Genomic DNA, 21,710 nt, shown 5'->3' on the forward strand with positions numbered 1-21,710 from the left:
TGAAAAAATTAACTGAGGTTTTATTTGGCATTTTGGTCCTTGTCTGTCCAAGACACATTAGGAAATAATAATAGGGTCCTTCTGAAGGGAATGAGGGAGTGGGCAGGGACAGACCATGAGGCCCACATGAGCCTCCTTGGCCTACTCAGCAGCCTCTTTCCTGAGTCCAGTTTCGGGCGTTGATGAAGAGCTGGAGCCATGGGGAGGTGGTCAGAGTGTCAAATGGAGGGGGTCGCCATGCCCACTGCCAAGGCCTCACAGTCCGCTCAGGGTGAGGCATGAGAGCCAGGTGGCGGCCATCAAGAGAGCAGACACCAGCCACTCCCCCTGGGGATCCATTGGGATTCAGGGGGTACCGTTCTGTGGGGTTCCCATCATCATCTGCCCAGTGCAGTGGAGCTAAGCCCTTGGCCTCGAGCTGGGCTTGGAGTTCCGGAGAAGAAAATGCCATGTAACCTGAGAGGGAGGGAGAAGCGAGTGAGAGCTAAGTTCCTTCATGCCCTCCACCCATCCTGCCTTCCTGGAGCCTGACCTTCACCGTGGGCGCTCCACACAGGCAGTACAGCGCCCTCCATCCCTCGCAGCATCACGGCCGGCCCGGGTCCCACACGCACACTGGTCCAGCGAGACTCATAACGCCCAGACAGGTTGTGGCGCAGCAGGAGGCCAGGCTGGGGTGCCCAGGAGTCATGGTCCGTCTCCCCTGCATCCTCATTGGGGTTGCCTCCCACCCAGCCCAGCAGCGCCAGCAACTGACAGCCGTTACAAACGCCCAGGCTGAAGGTGTCTGGCCGCTTCCGGAAGCGCCGCAGCTCAGCCCCAGCTTGTACATTAAAGGTCACAGCAGCTGCCCACCCTAGGAGGGAACAGGGAAGTTGGGGTAAGACTTGGAATGAAGGGGTACAGCTGCTTTTCATCCCATCATGCACTGTTACACTCCTTCAGGACCACATCCTCTGGGGGCAAGTGTAAGGGAAAAAATGAGTTTAACTGCTTACATCAGATGTTACTAACTCCTGGGCCAGCCATGGCCTGTGCTGTTTTTTGCTTGGCCAGTACAGCATTTTCAAAACTTTTTATTCAGCTGCCTAACATTTAAAACTAAGATTTCACATAAAAATCTGGATTTTTGGCTTCTATTGAAAAACAAAAAAGATCCGGCCATGCTGAGCCAGCTTTCCATCAGGACAATCCACTGGAGCAGAGTACCAACTGCCCCTTTAGACAAGACATGTGCCCAGATTGGCACAGCCCCATCCAGCCACTTGCCTCATTTAAGTTACCTGCAGGCCTTCTGCTGGTAATGAACGCACTCACTCTCCACTGGTCTTGTGTAGGTGAGAGGCCAATGCCCATTCAAGGAAGGGCACCTCTTTAGGAATGTGTGGTGAGGGAGTGGGCAGAAGCCTGCACACTGACCTTTGGCAGAGCCCAGGACGTCTGCGTAGCTGAAGCCACCCACAAAGGCCACGCCGCGGAATGTGTCCAGCTTGATTGCCCCAGAGCAGAGGTCTTGCATTGTTACATCCCACACCTGGCAGGATAGGGAGGAGAAGTGTCAGAGGACACGGTCCGAGACCCAGCCCCAGCTCTGCCAGCCACACTGCTCACCTCAAACCCAGCCAAGTGGAAGGCATCAGCCATCTCCCGGTCTCCATTACTGCCCTCCTCTCGCAAGATGGCAACTCGGGGGGTGGGACCACCTGGGGGGAGAAGGAATATCTCTGAGCCAGAAGGTTACTCTGCACCCTAATCCCCAGAAACCTTTTCTAGGGCGGGCCCGGGCATCCAGGCCCAAGGTGCCCAGGAAGGCAAGCCTTTGCATATACTTCCTCACCAAGTTCATGGGGCAAGGATGCTTTGGGAAAAGTGGGGGGCAGGCAGTAGCTGGGCCCTGTTCTCTCCCTCAACCCCTGTTCCTCCTCTGCCACACAGCTTGGCTCTGCCTGCAGCCGGTCCAGCTGGAAACTCGTCTCCTCCCAGAGGGCTCGCAGCTGCCCAACAGGCTCCTCCAGAACCACAGCCCCGTTCACTGATACCTGGACCTAGAGGGGGGCAAATCTATCAGAGCCTCACAGCAAGGAAGCCCAACAGTGGCCCCTCTGAGGCTGGCAGAGAGGAACCACACCTCTCCACCACATGCTGCTCTTTGCTCTTCCTCATTTCCTCACCATGGCATAGGGCCCAGCCTGGCCTGTGAGGCCCAGCTCCAGGCAGTGGAGACCAGCATCCCGGTAGCGCTTCAACACCTGAGCTAGGTCTGGTTCCTGCACCTCCAGTACCAGGCCTGGCTCCTCGGCGAACAGCACAGGCAGCACTGGGAGAACAATGGGGATGGCAGGGTGACTAGGGTGCTGTTAGGGACTCAGAGGTGGAGTTAGGGGGACATGGCCAATGGCTGAGGGAGTGGAGGTAGGGATCAGGGTGGGGTGAGGCCTGGGAATGTGGGACCAAGAATGTGACAGCATCAGGAGATACAGGAGGTCTCAGCGGGACAGAGCCAGGAACAATGGGTGCTACCTGGCTTAGCGGTCAGAGAAGACAGACAGCAAGGGACCGGGGAAAAGGAGGTGGGGACACTCCATTCTTTCACAGGACATGGAGTCTGCAAAGTGGGGCAGGCAACCCAGGCCTGAGTCTAGACCCCGAGTGCCTCACCATCAACTCCAGGGGCAGGGACATCCACCTCTATTCCACAATTCCCAGCAAAGGCCATCTCTAGCAGGCAGGTGATGAGACCCCCATCGCTGACATCATGACCCGAGCAGAGGAGGCGGTCTGGAGGAAGGAGGAAAAAGCTCAGTAACCACAGGGCCCAAAACTGCTCCCTCTTGCCCCACCTTCACATGCTCAGCTGCCGAATGTCTGCCACACGTTCTGGCTACATGTACCATCCTCTCAGGGCCTCACTCACCTTTCAGCAGCCCCTGGGTGATGCTGAAGGCACGCACCAAGTTCTCAGGGAGGTCCAGGTCGGGAGGCTGCTCACCAAGCTGAGAGAAGCACTGGGCCAGAGCTGTGCCCCCCAGCCGGTGCTGCCCAGGACTCAGCGGCACATAGAGCAGATGGCCTGGGTAGACAGGGCAGGGGTGAGGGGAGATGGATGGCCCAGGAGGACTCCTCCCCAGGGTGCTGACGAGCACTGAAGTTCCCAGTAGGTGGTGGGACACTCAGACCACCAGTCCCAAAAGGCACCACAAGCCCAGCGCGGAGACAAGCGGCCCCAGCCTTTACAACGCAGACCCCAAAAAAGGACAGGCTCTAAATACACAAAGCAGTGAGGAGGGGAAGATCCCATACCTTTCCCTCCAGGACACTTGAGGTCTGGGGTCAGAGTGGCTGTAATGTCTGGACAAAGAGCATAGGCTGAGATGACCAGCGACCCTGTGGAACAAGGAGTAAGAGAATAAGGTGCTAGCCCAGCCCCACAGGTCCTATCCCTCCCCCCACGGCCCCCAGACCTCACCAGGAGCCAGCACAGTCTCAGAGCTGACGCGGGCAGCCATGCTGAGGGAGTCCTTGCCACCATCCACGGCCACACCCAGGGCCGCCATCACTGCAACCATAGCCTCGCAGGCATCAGCCAGAGCTGCACCCTCCCCTGGGAGCTTGGCTGCCCACATCCAGTTCCCACTGCACTTCACATCCTGAGAAGTGGTGGAGACTTGGCATTAGAGGGGAAGAGACAGGGAATCTGTGGGAGGGGCAGAGGGGCTGGGAGGCCGTGGGCATGAAGGGCAAGAAGGGTAACTGAAGGGTGGATGTGGACGTGTCCCAAAGGCCGGGGGCTGCAGGGCACAAGCTGTGGGGCACTCACCCGGAGGTCAGTGACTAGAGCAAACATCAGGTTGGTGAGGGCCTCGGCCACGGCCAGCCGGGCAGCGACCTTGGGGTCTAGCAGGCTCTTGATGGGCTGCTCTCCCAGGGCCGTGGCGGCCCCTACAAGCTCCTGGTGACTCAGTGCCACAACTGCCACATCAGCTAGAGGGGTCTGCAGGGGACCGACACACTGCTGCTGTGCCACGAGGCCGCTCACGGAGCGGTCCACCTGTGGAAACAGAAGGGGTTGGCAAGAACACAAGGGACAGGGACACGGGTGGTGGGAGGCCAGGCTCACCCCAAACATGCAGATAAGAGCTTAACTCTGAGGCAGGGGACCAGGCTATCAGGGTGGCTGCCCTGCCCTTGTTACTTCTCCCTCAGGCCTGGTGGACCACACAGCAGTCCCCAAGGGTGGGAGGTCAGGGGTGGGTGAGCTGAGGGAAAGGTACAGAGGTCTGAGGGACAGGGCAGAGGCTGAAAAAGGACCTTGTTGGTGAGGTAGCGCTTGCTGGCCACAGCTGGAAGCCTCAGAACCCGTTCTAGAGCCTGGCGCACACTCAGCCCAGGGGGCAAGGCCAGAGGCCGCAGCACAGGGAGATTCCTCTGGAGGAAGAACTCCTGCAACACAGATGACAGTAGAGTTGTGAGCACCTGGGGGAGGGCTGGGCACACAGGTAATAAAAACAAATACGGTAAATGGGCCAGGAAAGTGAGAAACACAGCCTCCCTTCCCACCCCACATACCTTCCGAGGCATCTTGCCCAGCACCCAATCCAGCTCTAGGTCCACAGGGGTTGGGGAAGACATTGGGGGGGCATCTCCCAGGCCATTTCTTCCCACAGGACAGTCGCGATCATCCACCAGCACTATCTACAGACCACAGGGACAGTGCCCAGAGGGAGTGAGACCATGGCCAGCAGCAAGGAGTACTTCAGAAGGCGGGGCAGAAATGTTCTTTCCACCCTGTTTGGCTTCCCCTAGTGAGTCTTAAACCCTCCCACTTCCTATATCCTGTTTCGCACATTATGTTTGCCACTAGCCGTACCCAGGCAGCTCAAGCTGCATCTGCTACTGGGGCCAACTCACTCTCCTATTTCCGGTGATGTTGCCCACAAAGCAAGTTGGGCAGCGTTCCCGGGCGCTGACACGACTCAGGAAGTCCCGGTCTGGGGTCCTCAGCAGAAGTGCATTCGATTCCTGGTACTCAGCCCCCCAGATTTCCAGGGCATTCAGGGTCGGGTCCCCGAGCTACACACCCGTGGGGGAAGAAGAAAGAGAAGAGTCAGTGGGTACTACTCCCAAGTCTCATATTCTTGCTGGGAGTAGGGGGAAGGTGGGTGGGCCAGCTGGGGCTAGCAGGGGTGGGGAGACTTTGATGGCCAGATTTCAGGGGATGAGACCCACCTGGAAGCGGCTGGTGTAAATGATGGCTCCAGCTGGGTCACTCAGCTCCTTCAGGACGTTGCCTGGTGAGAGAGTTGCAGGGAGAGGTGATAATCTGGACCTGGCCAGCGCCAGGAGATAAAAGGGCAGACCCTGACACCCAAATTCTGTGGGTCCCTGTGTGAATCACTGCTGCAGCCTCAGCACCACCTATCCCAGGGCAGCAGGCCTCCACCTCCCAACCTTGAGCTTGTCCAGAATGTATACTGGGGAGAGAATTAGACCCAGAGCTGGGCGGTGTTGCAGATTTTTGATGCCTCTCCATAAACCAAACCTGGCAGATCCCTTGTCCCAGCCCCTTCTCTCACCATTGCCACCGGCGCCCTGGTCATGGAGGCTGCAGATGGGGTTTCCCCTAGGGGCCTCCACACAAGCCCGGATCACACGGTTCATCTTCTGTTCCATCTCCGGGTCTCCCCGCTGCACAGCCCCAAAGTCCAGGTCACTGGTGTTGTCTCCCTGCACCTGGGGGAACATATGCGTAGCTCAATGCAGAGGGACGGGGTGAACCTGGCAACATCACAGCTAATAACAAGCACACCTGCAGCTATTCCTACTTACCTGTATAGATGAAGCAGCTCCGCCCCCAACTCCAATCCTGTAGACAGGACCTCCAACCTTTACAACATCCATGCCTGCAAGGAAGAAGGGCAGAATCAAACACTAGGGAAGGGACCAGAAGAAGTGTGAGTCCAAAGAAGTGTGAGGATAAAGGGAAGCTGATATTAGGGGAGAACAATGAAAAATACAAATGCACATATTCTTTGATTGGATAAACACACTTTGAAGAATTTATCCTCCAGATTTATTTGCATAGGTACAAAATCACCTATGTCCAAAATGAAACATTGCAGCATTACTTGTATTGCCAAATTTAGGAAATAATCTACATGCTAACAACAGAGAACTGACTCAGTTATGGTACATCCACACAATGAAACACTAAGCCACCAAAGAGAATTACATATGAATATGAGGCAACATGATTTCATCTGCATGAAATGATCTCCAAGGCATACTGCTAAGTGAAAAAAGCAAGGTATAGAAGTATGCACACCCATTTACAATAGCACCAAAAAGAATAAAATACTTAGGAATAAACTTTACAATAGAAATGTAAGACTTACACGCTGAAAATTATAAAATATCTTAGTAGATCTAAATAAATTAAAAGAGATCTCATGTTCATAGAGTGAACGACTTAAGATTGTTCCGATGGCAATACTCCCCAAATTGGTCTGCAGAATCAACACAACCAGCCACCTTTTTCACAGAAATGTATCAGCTGAACCTAAAATTTCTATGGAAATTTGAGGGACCTAGAATAGCCAAAATAACGTTTCTGCTTTTAAACCTTACTAGAAAGCTACAGTAATCAAGATAGTGTGATACTAGCATGTACCGTATTTCCCCGAAAATAAGACTGGGTCTTATATTAATTTTTGCTCCAAAAGACGCATTAGGGATTATTTTCAGGATTCATTTATTCATCTACAAAAATCTACATTTATTCAAATACAATCATGTCATCTTCTGGAACATCGTCCTAACTCTAAACTCCGAATTCCGGCTTGAATTTCTTGTGACTCCATTTCCTGTAGAACCACCCAATCTCTCATGTCCAGCAATAGAGCTCTCCTTAAATGAGCATTTCTTGTCCATGTAGCCTGCTTGTAGTGCATTGGCAACACAGCTGTCAGTGATTTTTTGATTTTTTTTTTTATTGGGGAAGGGATAAAGGACTTTATTGGGGAACAGTGTGTACTTCCAGGCCTTTTTTCCAAGTCAAGTTGTTGTCCTTTCAGTCTTAGTTGTGGAGGGCGCAGCTCAGCTCCAGGTCCAGTTGCCATTGCTAGTTGCAGGGGGCGCAGCCCAGCATCCCTTGTGGGAGTCGAACCGGCAACCTTGTGGTTGAGAGAATGCACTCCAACCAACTGAGCCATCTGGGAGCTCAGCAGCAGCTCAGCTCAAGGTGCCATGTTCAATTTTAGTTGCAGGGGGAGCTGCCCACCATCCCTTGCGGGACTCGAGGAATTGAACTGGCAACCTTGTGGTTGAGAGCCCACTGGCCCATGTGGGAATCGAACCGGCAGCCTTCGGAGTTAGGAGCATGGAGCTCTAACCACCTGAGCCACCCGGCCGGCCCTGTCAGTGATTTTATTCCATGAATTCTTCACCCAAGTCACGACCTCTTGCAGGCTGGGCTTCACAACGTTTCCATGCTCATTTCTCTCCATTCTATTTTCAATGTAGTCGTTGATTTCCATGCACAAATGGTCCTTGAATGGCTTGTTTATTGCAATAGCAAGAGCCTGGCGATAGGCAGTCATTCCTGTGGGAATCATTATTTGATCTATTCTTCTCTCTGCAAGGATATTTTTCATGTCTTTAGTGTGATGGGTGCTGGCTGAATCCCAGACTGGTAGACCTCTGTGGCCACCTCACAAAACAAGTGACAGGGTTAAATTGACCCACTTCCTTATAACTGCTTGTGTGCACCAGGTTTTTTCGGTTTCAAGAACATGAATGCCTGAAACACGTTCAACCTTATCTTTCTTGCCCTTAGTGATGATTAGAGGTGGGGCTTTCTTTCCATCCAGACGAATTGCCAAAATACAGGTAACGTGTGCACTTTCGTAACCAGTGCAGAGAATGTAGATTGATGAGGCAGCCCTCTGATCAACTGTCGCTTGAGATCCTTGGCCCATAAACACTAAAGCTTCTTCCATAGCAATCATGTTGGAGAGTTGGTATTTAGAAAAGTCGATGCCATCAGCAAAGGACTTGAATGCAGGTGCACGTTTAATAACTTCAGCATCTTCCAGCTTGAACAGTGTTGTCGATCTTAGAGACAGTTCATATCGCTGAAGGAAGCCATCCAGCCAGTGTTGTGATGCTTTGAATTCTTCTGGGGATATTTCTAACTGTGGTGCCATTGCAAGGGCAAATGCTTGAATATAAGCCCTGCGCACAACCAAAGCCTTTGCTCTCCTGTCAGCAATCCATTCACAGATGATATCTTCCAGCTCAGGAAAAAATGGTTGCCGACCTGATCCACACTTGTGCTTCTTAGAATTTCCCTCGTCTACCTATTGACTGAGGTTATCGTACTCTGCTCGCCATTTTCGGACCATTCAGAGTTTCAACTTCCTCTTTTTGCAGAAAACTGTAAGATTCTTGCCCCGGAGTCTTCCACAATTCCTTTCTTGTACTCACTGGAATAGCTCTTTCTTTTTGCACTCATCTTGTCTGGGGGTCAAAATATTGTTCCCTTTAAATCTACCATTAAATCAAGTGTTAATTGAAGACTTAACGAGACAGGAGTGGCGACAAAAATGATGACAGTTAAGAATGATGGTCCACACAAAAGCGACGAAAAATTGCAGGCACCAAAATTCAGAAAACGTTTCTTTTTCACACCAGTGCATTAAGTACGTCCGTTACAACACATGACATATTGAATTAGGAAGATTCCTATTAGATACAACCACGTCCGTTCATTACCAAGTGCAAATGTCATTCGTGCGTTGTGTCTGTACTACAATTAGTCATTCGCCAGTAAGTCTCAAATTCATCTTTTTACATAGGCGTTTACCTCTCGTCCAAAGGCGCCCACTTGGGTATTTACAAATAATTATAATTTATATTATCATTTATTTTAAGTATTAATGTCAATAATATTATTTTATTATATATTAATATAATTATTTTATAATTTAATACGTCTATCGTGTGTTGCAATGGACGTACTAAATGCATCCATTTGGCTGACGATCTTAACTGGGGCTTACTTTTGGGGTAGGGCTTATATTACGAGCATCCTGAAAAATCATGCTAGGGCTTGTTTTCCAATTAGGTCTTATTTTCGGGGAAATACGGTATATATAGATCAATGCATTAGAACTGTTGAGTCCATAAATGAACCCATACATCAATGGCCAACTGATTTTTGACAAAAGTCCCAAGACAATTCAATGGGGTAAGAAAAGTCTTTTCAAAAGGTAGCGTTAGGATAACTGGGTGTTCATACGACCCCTAAGGACACCATATATAAAAATTAACTTAAAATGTCACAGACCTAAATGTAAGAGCTAAAAGCTATAAAAATATTACAAGAAAACACCCAAGTAAATTTTTGTGACCTTGGTTTCTTTGTCATGACACTAAAACCACAAGCAACAAAAGAAAAAGCAGATAAATTGTACTTTACCAAAATTAAAAACATCTGTGCTCCAGAGGATATCATGAAGAAAGTAAAAAGACAGCATACAGAATGGAAGAAAATATTTGCAAATCATCTATCCAGAATATATAAAGAACCCTTACACCTCTATAAAAAAAAAAAAGACCAATAACCTAATTTAAAAATAGACAAACGATCTGAATAGCTATTGCTCCAAGGAAAATACACAAATAGTCGACAAGCATATGAAATGATGCTCAACATCATTAGTGATCAGGGAAATGCAAATCAAAACCACAATGAGACACCACTTCACATACGTTATGATGACTACAATCAAAGAGAAAGCTAAGAACAAATGTTGGTGAGGATTTAGAGAAATTGGAACCCTCATCCACTGCTGGGGTTGGAGGATGTAAAATGGTGCACTTCTCTGGAAACAGTCTGGCAGTTTTTTAAAAGGTGAATCTAGTCCCCATGTGACCCAGCAATTCCACTCTTAGTTATATATCCAAAAAAAGAACGTAAGTACATAGAAAACTTGTACATGAATGTTTATAGTAGCATTATTGATTAGACAAAAACTGTCTAACAACTGATGAATGGATAAACAAAACGTGATATATCTATTCAATGGAATATAATTCAGCCATAAAAAGGAATGAAGTACTGATATATACTGAGAGATGGATGAACCCTGAAGACATCATGCTAAATGCAAGAAGCCAGACACAAAAGGCCAAGTATTGGATGATTCCATTTATATGAAATGTCCAGAATAGGCAAATCCATAGAGACAGAAAGTGGATTAGTAGTTGCCAGAGGCTGAGGAAGGGGGAATGGGGTGTGACTGCTAATGGGTAGAGGGTTTCTTTCTGGGGTGATAAAAATGCTCTGGAATTAGTGGTGATCAATGTACAACTTTGAGAATATACTAAAAACCACTAACTAGTATACTTTGAAAGGGTGAACTTTAAGGTACATGAACTACATCTTAATAATACAGTAAAAGGAAAAGATGTGTGCACATATGTTACTTGCTTTTTTTTAAAGGGTCAAATATACATATGGATCTGTGTACATATGCAGGAAGTGTCTCTGCTAGAATACAAAAGTGACTAACACTGCTTACCTCTAGGGAGGGAAACTGGGTGGCTGGAGGTGAGGGGAAGCAGAGTTTTCATTGCAGAACCTTTCTGCCTTTGAAATTCTGCACCATGTGACTGGGTTAACCTATTTAATACATGGGATCTGGTCTTCATCTTGATTCCACCAGAGCACCTCGCACAGAGCCTAGCAAATGACGGGTGCTTAATAAATGTTGCCCAATTAAACTGAGCTAGCAGATAAAAGTCCGTGGCACAGAGCAGGCACTGGTGGGCCCCTGCCAGGCAGAAGTAAACAAGTAAGGAGACAGAGGCACACAGACTGAGATGGTGCCACTGGCATAAAGCCCTGTCCTGCCTTGAAAACCTGTATTAGGGAGAAGAGACATGAGCTGAGGTCAAAAACTAATCACTGAAGTGTCCTCTAAATTCCCCTCTTGCAGCTGCCATGTGCTGGGGAGAAAGCTGGCTGGACATGGAGAAAGTTGGTGAGCTCTTCTTACCTGGCTCTGGGGGCTCCTTGCTCACATGCTCAGCTTCCATGGACCCAATGCCCCCACTAAACATGATGGGCTTGATCCACTCACGCCGCTGGCCATCTGGGAGCTGGAGGCCGAAAGAACGGGCAAAGCCTGGAGCATGGACATCACAGGGAGAGGGGATGCGGTCCAATCACCCAGTTTCCTCAGCGCTCACTTGGTCACATACCGCACCCCACCTCTGGGACTAGGTATCTATTATCCCCCACATCCCCCAGCCTCACCGGCCAGCACTGGTTCTCCAAACTTGTTGCCATAGTCAGAAGCCCCATTACTGGCCTCAATGGCAACCTCCAGGGGTCGGGCAAAGTTCCCAGGATACTGGAAACTCGGATCTTCCCAGGGCAGACTGTAACCTGGGAGGGAAAGAGAAAGTTGGATGGACTGTAAAGAGGGAAGACAGAGGTGCCAGTCCTTTGGGAAGAGTCTAAGCTACCAAGGACTACCTGCATGGGTGGAATGTCCCACTTTAGGAAGCCTTATTGTGGGAAGGTATAAATCATTGGTCTTGCTCCTTACCTCCCGTACCAGCCTTCCTTCTGACTCTTGGGACCAGAGTTCTTGAGCCTTTCTAAGTAATTGGACTTGGGGACAGGTGGTAGTCATAAGTTCGACCCTGTATCACATTTTCTTGCTGAGTGGATACTAGTTTAATAAAGAAAATTATAGTTCTGCAAAGGCAGTCTGGCAGCCTGGGTCTCCCCAGGCCTATAGTATAGGCCCTATGACCTTGGTCAGTGAAAGGCCATTTACTCTAGAGCCCTCCCTCCCAAGGAAAGATGACCCAGGATGACCTTTGACCTAAGAGATAAAAGTGTTCAGTGCCTGCTAGGACAAGGAATCTGGAAGGAGAGATGGCTATAGAGGAAAAAGACGGCACCTGGAATGTGCAGGTTTCCAAAGCAATAGCCAGCAGTGCCAGCCACCACGTGGGCCCCACGGCCCGTGCACTGGACATCTCGGATCCGGCCCCCCGTGCCTGTAGTTGCACCGCTGAAGGGGGCTACTCCTGTGGAGAGAGCGGGAGAAGTATGGGTACTGAAGAGACAAACCCCAGCCCTGACCACCCCATTGAAAAGAAGGACAACGGGCCTACTTGTTTTTCCCAGGCCCAGCCCAGGGGCCTGGGACCTTCACCCTACCCTACACTCTCTGATCTATCCCTCCTGGGACCCAGCTCACCTGTGGGGAAGTTGTGGGTCTCTGCTGTGAAGACAACATGTCTCAGCCCCTTCTGTTGCTGGAAGCAGCTTGGCTGTGTGGGGTCCTCAGGCCGCAGAAATCGGACTTCCCTCCCCTGGATTGCACTGTGGAAAGAGCCGCTCTGGACCTTGCTTCCTTCCTAGGATCTGTGTTTACCCTACCAGGCCCTGGGGCCTTTCCTCCCTTAGGCCTGAAGTTACCCCAGACTAGGGCACAGCCTACCTGCTGTTATCACAGAACTTGAGGACGTTGTTGGGGTTTGAGGACTCCTGGGTGCTCATGATGGACTCAAACAGCGACTGTGCCACCTTCTGCCCATCCAGGTGAAGCTGGCCCTTGAAGAACCAGTGTCGGCTGTGTTCACTGCAGGGGGTGACACAGGGAGGGGAAGACAAGAGTGGAAACATGGGGTCATTTCTCAGGCCTTGCCATGTCTTCTTACCAGCAGTTACAGCCAACTTATACTTAGATAGTAAGCCAAAATATGTTCCCATAATCTTCAAATATTCTGTCATTGTAGATTGTCCAGATCCAAAGTGAAGAGAAAACCAAGATTTGAATGTAGACTACTGGATGGATGGGGAGTCCAGGCCTCAAACAGACTCAAGGAGGCCCGCAAGGCAAGAGAAAGGCATGAAGGCAAGTTCCTAATTGTCTTCCCTTCCAATTGCCACAGGCTTGACATCAGAACGTCCCCATTCCTCCCCACCTATTGGACTGAGCCAAGTCGAAGGCCTCCACAGTGCTAGGGTTCCGCTGCAGCTCCTGGAAGCGCTTGGTGTAGAAATCCAGGTCCCAGGCGTCTAGGGCCAGACCTAGGAGACAAACCCCAAAGAGCTGACTGTTGGACTCAGGCTACCATTTCCCAGGTCTCAGAACCCCTACTATCCTAGCCTGGGCCTTCCTCCCAGGGACCCCTGCTTACCTAGCTCCTGGTTGGCTTTCTCTAGGGCAGGCCGGCCCTCAGCCAGTATATTGATTGGGCCGTTGAGGGGTGTTGGGATGTTACCAAGGGAGAAGCTCTGGATGGGACAGGGGAAGCGCTGCTCTGTCATCCGGTCATGCAGGGTCGCCAAAGCGATGGCCTCCATCTCAGCTGAAGGGGGGTGGACAAACTAGGGGTGGAGACACACAGAGAGGGTAAGAGGTGGAGAGCTGAAGAACGGACAAAACCCAAGCCATATAAGGCCAGCCCAGTTCCAGCCCATATGGAACCTTTGTCCAGATTACAAAGATGCCCTTTCTAGGCATGATGTCAGGATGCACAGATTAGTAAGGGCAGCACAGGCTGGATTTCTGTCCCATTCGCTCCTCAACCAGATGCCCTCAGGGAGTGAATAACCTGCAAACAGGGCAGGCCTGAAGCCAGGAGCTCCTCCCCGCTTCTCCCATTATTTGCCTAGAGTTTAGAACCCAATCTCTCCTCTCTGGCCCATCCCCCCTTGACCCCCCACCCTGATTGCCTGCCACCTCACCGAGAGCAGGTAGCGCCGGGTAATCTCCACGCGGTCCACAGCCCCCAGCCCAGCGGCCCAGCACACGGACACGATGTTTGTAGATGTTGGGGTGGAGAAGTTCAGCCTGAGGAGCGGGCCAAATGGCTAGGACCTCAGAGCCCCAGCCGAGAAGGTGCATCCTGCCCACTCCTGCTGTCCAATCTCCCATCTCTACTTCCCCCACCACTGGCCTTCAGCCTCAGACATGGGCACCAAGAAACCTGCTTTCAAAGGTCACTCAAATCTATTAACTGTCCTTCTAGCATCAAAATGCTTGGATTTCAACTTCTCAGAATGCAACCTGTTTGACTTCTAGAACACGTCTGGGAACTAGCTCAGTTTTCAAAGGCATGTTCCTACATGGGATGGGGAAGGCATACGCATGGCTTTCTAGGCAGGGAGTAGGACAGAGCAAAGGAAAAACAAATCTCCTCAGGATCACAAGAGGAGGAAGCAAAGGACTGGAAGTGGAAGGGGTGGGCAGTGTGTTTGAAAGAGACTATGTGCCTGGAACATGGAAGGAGTTGCCCCAGGGAAAATGCTTGCCTCGGCCCGACCTCCAGCAGAAGGTCACTGGAGCCAGGAAGGAGCCAGGATTCCTGAGAAACATCATCCTGTAACAAGGGGCAGCCAAACAGCCACGTCAACTTCTTCATCTCCTTAGCAGTCGGGAGGGATTCAGCTGCAGGGAAACAGGCCATGGGTACCTTGAGATACTGCCCCTGGCACTGGGGTACCTCCCTCAAGAAGTCAATAGCTGGCCCAACCTGTCCAGTTCACATTGTAGCACAGCTCGGTCTTGACACTCTGCAGTTCTGGCAGTTTCCCCTGCAGCTTCCTTCGAGAGTGGCCAAAGGCTGCACCCTCATGGCCAGAGGGCCGGACATAGAAATGAAGGACTGAGGACATCTCTTCAGGTGTCCCCTGCTGGAGAGATGAGTTAGGTTCCTGGAAAGCAACATTAACGGTTATCTGTTGAACCAATTTCAAGTTCCAAGGACAGTTGAGGCTTTGGAAGCATTAGGGATTGGTAGGGAAAAGTAATAGGGGGATTCAGAGAAACAAGGTAACCTGAAAATGTCAAGGTGTTGAGGATTTTAACAAACCCTATAAACTGTGGATTTTAGTGATGTGGGACCGGGGTACACAGGTACATCCTTGACACGTGGTACTTGTGCACCTGCACTTTGCGGGGCCCCAGGCAAGTTCTTAGAAACACAACTGTGAACAAGACAAACACCACTTCTGCCCTCATAGTTTACATTTTATTGAGGGAGACAGGCAAGTACCCACACATTTCAAGTCCTGTGTGGTTAAGACCAAGGGATTATAGGTACCAACCTAGCACTTTAGGAGTTGGGAAAGACTTCCTGGGAAAAATAGCATCTACGCATAAACCTGGAGGATGAGCTGCACTGGGCCTGGCTGGTGAAGTCAAATGATATTAGGTTGGTGCAAAAGTAATTGCGGTTTAAAGTTAAAAATAATTGCAAAAACCGCAATTACTTTTACACCAACCTAATAGTTCCTTTACTTCAGTGCTTCAAAATATTATGTCCCTGCTCAAGGTCAATCCAAAGCCTTTAGCCTGACATTCAAAGGCTCTCCACATCTATCCCCAACTACCTTTCCAACTTCTGATCCCTTTGCTTCTCAGCAGGACCCTAGCTTTACTAGCCAAACCCTGCCTGGGCTCCTCTCCATTCCTTTGCCCCCTCCTAGAACCTCTATGCTTACTCCCATTCTATCCAAAGCCTCCCTATTCTTCAAGATGAGTACAGGTCTCACCAATTCGGGGAAGCTCTCCTCCCTGCCTGGTGCTCAGGGCTTCTCATCTGTGCCATTCATTCAGCTCTGATCATACACATAGGGGCTCACAGATGTATACGACCTCTTCCCAAGGAAGCATGAGGAAGGGACGCTCACTGCCTCACTTCTCCACCTGAACAACTAACTCACAGGCACCTCAAACCTAACTTACTCAAAGCTGAATTTGACTACTCTGTCAAAGTCACCAAGGATTACAATGTTGCCAATCCAGAGGTCACTTAACTTCTTATCTTACTCAACCTCAGCAGTATTTGACTTATTCATTCTCTACTTCTTGAAACACCCTCCTCTCTCGGCTTCAACTACACCACTCTCCTGATATTCCTCTACCTTCCAGTTGCTACTTCTCAGTCACCTGTGCTGGCTCCTATTCTTCTGATCTACCTCTAAATGTTGGGTGCCCTGGGCTCTGTACTTCGTTCTCTTCCCTCGACCTGCTCTTCCTAAGTGACCTCATCCAGACCCGTGGCTTTAAATACCATCCAATAGACTGAACCAATGAAATTGCTAGCATTCAACCATTTTTAACCAAAAGTGGCAATTTCACACAACTCAAGTTAACATCTGCCAATGGATTCCATAACTTTATTCAACCCTGACTCTCCCTGAAACTCCAAACTAGTACATTCAGATGTTTACATGACATCTTCCCATAAATGTCTCATAAATATAGATGGTAGAATGTTTGAGCCAAAACAGAAATTTTGATTTATCATTTCTCCAGACCTGCTGTTCTCCCAGTCTTCTCCATCTCAACACAATCATCCATTTGGTCACTCAAGCCAAAAACACTGTAGTCAACCTTAATTCTTCTTTCCCTGAGCTCTCTCTATACCCGATCCATCAGCAAATTCATTTCCAAACATATCCCAAATCTGTCCACATCCTTTCATCTTTGCTACCATCATTCTAGTGCATGTCACCACCATCACTCACTTGATGTAATACACCGGCCTTCTGACCAGTACCCAATTCCACTCCTGCCACAATCCACTTGCCACATGTCAGCATAAATGAGATCATAGCTTCTCATTACACATGGTATAACATTCCAACTCAGTACCTTCGCTTACCTGGTCTGGCCACAGCCTACCTTTCCAACACTATCTCATGCCACTATCCATCTCACCCAGAAGGCACCACCACACTGACTCCTTTTCTATTCCGCTAACTTGCCAAGTTCAGTTCCCACAGGCATTTTTCTCCCCCTGACACTTGCATGGCTAGCTCTTTCTTGTTATTTAGATTTCAGGAGAACTGCACTTTCTTGGAAAGGATTTCTTTGACCAACTGCTCTGAAGTACCGTGTTCCCCTGAAAATAAGACCAGGTCTTATACCGTACTTCTCCAAAAATAAAATTAATTTTTTGCTCCAAGACACATTAAGGCATATTTTCAGGGTATGTCTTATTTTTTCATGTACAACAATCTACATTTATTCAAATACATTCATGTCATCTTCTTCTGGAACATCGTCATAACGTACTAAATGAGTCCGTCTGGCTGACCTTAACTGGGGCTTATTTTTGGGGTAGGTTTTATTTTGGGGGAAACACGGTAACCACTATCAGATGGCCCTATTTTAATTTCCTATACAGTACTTATCTGACATTTTATTTTTAGCTCTATCTTCCCCATTAGAACAAAATCTCCATGTGGGCATGGACTGTAGCTGTTTTATCACATTGGATTACCAAGGCTTAGAACAAAACCTCAGGCTTAGAAAGGAAAAAAATCTAAAATTCATTGACTGACTGAATGAACTCTCGATTTCCATCACTCACCAGTCCCTCCCGTCTTTCAGGCCAGGCCTCATTTCAGTAGAAGGTACTTCTGCCAGGTCAGTCCATCCTGATCCCTCCATTCCACACCACGCTGATCACACTTTCCTAAGTTAGGTCCCTCACAACTGTCCTCCCTACCATAATTCCTTCACAGGAATGATCACATCCTGAAATCACTTTGTTTATTAGACCACTTGATTTTCGTGTATCATTCCCAGTGAAATAAAAGCTCCAAGAACGCGGGGACAGAGTTGTCTGTATCAGGGCTGTATCCCCAACGACTAGCATGGTGCCTGAAATAAAGTAGGGGGTCGACAGATTTTGTTGTGGTTGGGGATGAGTTTACGTAGGGTAATAGGTCCCGGGGGCCCAATAGATGCCCGCATTAAAGCAAGCCGGCGGGAACCCGACCCACGCAGATCGGCCTCGTGGGGATACTGAAGCCGCCTGGATCAGGCCTAGAGTGGGTGGTGAAGGGCTGCAGCAAACAAGGGGTTCCTGCTTTAAATGTGTTAAAAATTAATAAATTTTAGCCATACGCACGTGAAAGCCGTCCTCTAGGTCCCGGAGCTCCTCGAATAGCGGCGCGCTGAGCACATCATCCGCCGGCGCCGGGATGCTGGGCGGGGAGGAGTCGGAGGTGGAGCCGAGAACGCGCCGGCTGATGACGTCACAGGCCGAGCCTCCAGTGAGCGCCCGCGCGGGCAGCGGTTCGCGCTTGTCTTCCCGCGGAAGATCCTCGGCGCTGTCATGGCTGCGTGCCGGGGTCAGGCTCCTGGCTCCGTGAGTGCTGTTCTCCGTCCCTCGTCCTTTTTTTCTTGTGTGTCCCGGATTTTTGCTTCTCTTGTTCACTCCACCTTGCCTTTTTGCCTCCCTCACTTCGCTGGTCGCGCCCGGGCCAAGGGGAGCCTCTGAGGCTGCTCATTTTGCCCCTCTCACTGGTTCTGCGAATATACGTATTTAATCCTTCATTCCTGCAGCGCCCGCTGTGAGCCTTAACCACGTCTCGGTCCACTCTCGAGGCTTCAAGCCCAGTGGGAAGCCAGGAGCAGACTAATGGAGAACTGTGGTCTGTGGGTTCTTGGGGGAAGACCCCAGACGCAACTGTAACTGGTAATTAGGGGAAGTTTTTGAGACCCAAAGTGCGTGTAGGAGTTAGCAAAGCAAAAAAAAAAAAAAACACAAGAAAAACACTGAAAGGGATTTCAAGGCGGAGGCAAAGACATGTTCAAAGGCAAGATAGAGAAGGTGTCTGAAAAATTCAAGAAGTTCAATTGGGTGGTAGTGGGGTCAGAGCTGACAGTCTTGTGAATCTTAATAAGCAGCAACTTTAACTTGAGGACAATTTAGGAGTTATTAAGAGTTTCAAGCAGAAAATGATTGGATGAGATTTGACTTTTCGTTTCCTGAGGCAGCAGTGTAGAGATTGGACTAGAGAGTACCAGTTAGAAAGCTGTGGTGGAAATGTATTCAACTACAAGCTGTGGATGGTGACCCCAACTATGGCAGCAATGTTGAGGAAGGAGAGATAAAGACAGTACATTTAAAAACAAACAAACAAACAAACATATATATATATATATATATATGAAATAGAATCTAAAGGACTTGGCCCTTGTGTAGGGAAATGAAGAGGGTTAAGGAAGACATCCAAGTTTGAGGGTAGAACTATTTGGTTGAGGATGCTATTTGCAAAGTTAGTGAACACTTGAAGAGGAGTGGGTTTTGTGAAAAGTTAAACATTGGGCATCCGTGGTGCCAGTAGGTCGGCCAGGTGAAGAATCTGATAGGCACATGGATAATAACTAGAGGTCGAGAGAGAGATCTCAGTTAAAGTAGAGATATAGGAACAATCAGTCTCTATCAGTGGCTATTAAAGCCATCTAGTTGATGAGGTCACTGAGGGGGACATAGGGTTCTCAAACTTCGGCTTATATCAATATCAATCTGGGCAACTTATTTAAAATACAGATTCTGTTCCCCACCCCCTTCTGATTCACTAGATGAGATCACCTAAAAATCACCCGCATTTTTAATAAAACGGGGGATTCTGAGGGTTGTCAATGTGTCAAACAATGGATAGTCAGAGGAATAGGAGCTAAAAATGATGACCAAAAAAGGAAGACAAAAAGTATGAGAGTCTGGGCTTTGGTTTTTCTAGTGGACAGTTCTAAATGACGACCTGGTCCAGTTTTGACAACCCTGACCATGAATGGGAGTGTTTGGCTGAGGTGGGATGAAGGTGAAGGTCAATGGTAGGGCTGTCCACAGGGACACTGAAGTCATCTAGAGCTTGAAGATTGGTTTTTCAAGCTGTTTTCAAACTGCTGAAGATTTAACAATGTGGAGGATTGACCAGAGGCTAATAGAGGAGCATTGGAGGAACAGGGATAGAACTGTAATGGTTTAGAATTACCACTGGGGATCAAGAAGGCTCAAGGTCCTACCACTAAGTATTGTTGAACTCTGTTGGAATTTTAAAATAAAGCTGCCTAGCACTGGGAGTATGCCAAGATAGTCCCATGCCCAAGAGTTATCTACTATTGAGGCAGCTGTGTTCAGAATCTGTGGCAGGTATACAAAGATGGTTCATGTGCTCCTTAGAAAGCCCACATCTTAGCTGAAAAGACAGAACAGAATCAAATTCAATGGGATTGTATCATATACGCGTATGTGTTTAGCTTATGGGAATTCAAATGTATACATGACTTTAAAAATGGAGTAATTGATTTGTGTCCTTTTTATGTACTGTTCGTTATTAGGCACATTTCCATTTCCATGTATATTACTATACAGTACTATGTCCTATTCTTTATGAGCAATTTAAAGGATTTTTTTCCAAGGGTGATTTTGACCAATGTTTTTTTCAACTTCTAAAGTCTTTGGAACCAGACTACATAAAATGAATTACCACGATCTTTGGTGATCATTGCTCTATTAATAGAGGTATGTGCAAGGTGCTGTGGGAGCTCCAAGGAGGAAGCAGCATTCTGCCTGGAATGGTCAGAGAAGGGTACATGGAGGAATATGTATTCCAGTTGAGCACTTTAAGGATTGGGTACAGGTTTGCTAGAGAAAGAGGCAAGACCAAAGCTGGATGGCCAGCTGTCTGAGTTGATTGTATGGCTGGACTAAAGACTTCTAAATTTTCTTTAAGTGCTAAAGTCCTTCACTTTTCCTCTTAATTGCATGCCCTCTTGATTTTTTTTTTTCCTATTCCTTTATTCTTCTCAAAATTTCCTTGGTGGGCAGGATGGTCGTGAAGATGTTTTAACTCAATTCACTTTCCTCAGGAGCAAGCCTGGCTTGAGGCTGCCCAGGCCTTCATCCAAGAGACCCTGTGTCCCTCTGGCAAGGAGTCTAATGTGCAGTTGACTCAGTTGATAATTGATTGTGTGAAGACTACCTGGTTGTCCGAGGGAAGGAACCTGGGTTTTACACTGCCCCTCAGCTACAGGTGAGAAGAGGTGGCGTTCGGGGGGAGTTCAATTTGGTATTGAAAAGGAAGGACCTGAGAAGAGTGAGGGGAAACTCACTGAGAGGAGGAAAAGCTGCTGTAAACACAACCTCCTGCCAAACTTTCCCATTCTCCATCAAACTGCTTTCCTTTTCCTCTAGTTCTCTGAAATTGGCTTAAGTGAAGTCTAGAAACAAAGAGAAGAAGGGAGAGGACAGGAGAAGATTGAAAGAAAATTTGGAAAAAACTCAAAGTGGGCAGAGAAGCTGATACTATTTCATTTTCTGTAGTAGGAAACTAAGATTCACCAAGTACTGATAGTTGTGTTTAAGAAGACCTGAATTTAAGGTCTTCTGAAGGTATTTTTGTTTTTTTAAAACTGTACCACCACTTCCTAAATTGTTCTAGGCAAGATTAAGAAAGTACCACAAGAAAAAGGCCCCCTAGCTAAATAAACTTCAGAGCCATTGGAAATGATAAGCTTCTCTAGGAGAGTCATGAGACTCGTTAACATATTAAAGGCTCAGAAAAGTCCTGCAAAAAGAAACCTGCTTAACCTCCTCAAAGAAGTATCCACTGTCTTGAATATGAGGTATTTTATTCCTGTGGATATTTTTATATTTTTACTACGCATGCAATATAACAATAGAGTTTTGCATACCTTTAGACTTTATATAAATAGTACCATACCTTGTATGTCCTTTGCAATTTGCTTTTTGTACTTAATATTATGCTTCTGAGATTTATTCGTATTGATAGCTCTAGCTCATTTTAACTGCTTTATGATATACTATTATGTAATTATACATATCACTGTGTATTTAGCTTTTAAAAAATAAAAAAGCTT

General features: G+C 48.3%; 2 protein-coding genes across 4 annotated transcripts in view; one reads left to right on the plus strand and one right to left on the minus strand.

The window, feature by feature from the left end:
• PFAS (phosphoribosylformylglycinamidine synthase) lies at positions 1-18,079 on the minus strand. The gene is made up of 28 exons (XM_019745140.3): positions 17,950-18,079; positions 14,560-14,740; positions 14,339-14,474; positions 13,772-13,877; positions 13,222-13,411; positions 13,006-13,111; positions 12,519-12,659; positions 12,276-12,400; positions 11,974-12,102; positions 11,318-11,449; positions 11,058-11,186; positions 5,827-5,900; positions 5,574-5,730; positions 5,227-5,288; positions 4,909-5,070; positions 4,567-4,692; positions 4,309-4,440; positions 3,818-4,048; positions 3,467-3,647; positions 3,301-3,384; positions 2,915-3,070; positions 2,659-2,778; positions 2,172-2,317; positions 1,838-2,045; positions 1,612-1,703; positions 1,420-1,534; positions 533-856; positions 1-456 (listed from the first exon to the last, which is right to left on the minus strand). The coding sequence occupies exons 2-28, from the start codon at positions 14,699-14,701 to the stop codon at positions 146-148; spliced, it is 4,017 nt and encodes a 1,338-aa protein (XP_019600699.3). The 5' UTR covers positions 14,702-14,740; positions 17,950-18,079; the 3' UTR covers positions 1-145.
• The window catches only part of CTC1 (CST telomere replication complex component 1), an 18,985-nt gene continuing 15,309 nt past the window's right edge, over positions 18,035-21,710 (plus strand). For 2 of the 3 annotated variants that reach the window (XM_019745142.3, XM_088801925.1), the window contains exons 1-2: positions 18,046-18,189; positions 20,700-20,863. In XM_019745142.3, the coding sequence (XP_019600701.3) occupies positions 18,157-18,189; positions 20,700-20,863 (197 nt within the window). In that variant the 5' untranslated portion in view covers positions 18,046-18,156. Of the gene's footprint in view, positions 18,190-20,699; positions 20,864-21,710 lie in introns of all 3 variants that reach the window. The other variant, XM_019745141.3, reaches the window with a different exon arrangement.

Source organism: Rhinolophus sinicus, chromosome 12 (assembly GCF_057876585.1).
Source record: "Rhinolophus sinicus isolate RSI-liver-muscle chromosome 12, RSI-T2T, whole genome shotgun sequence".
Classification (NCBI taxonomy): domain Eukaryota; kingdom Metazoa; phylum Chordata; class Mammalia; order Chiroptera; family Rhinolophidae; genus Rhinolophus; species Rhinolophus sinicus.

Coding starts and splice junctions, on each gene's coding strand:
- PFAS (XM_019745140.3), bottom strand. CDS start 14,701: ATGTCCTCAGTCCTTCATTTCTATGTCCGGCCCTCTGGCCATGAGGGT. Junction 13,412..13,771: donor CCCGGCGCTACCTGCTCTCG/GTGAGGTGGCAG, acceptor CTCCACCCCTAG/TTTGTCCACCCCCCTTCAGC. Junction 11,187..11,317: donor TGGAGAACCAGTGCTGGCCG/GTGAGGCTGGGG, acceptor TCCATGCTCCAG/GCTTTGCCCGTTCTTTCGGC.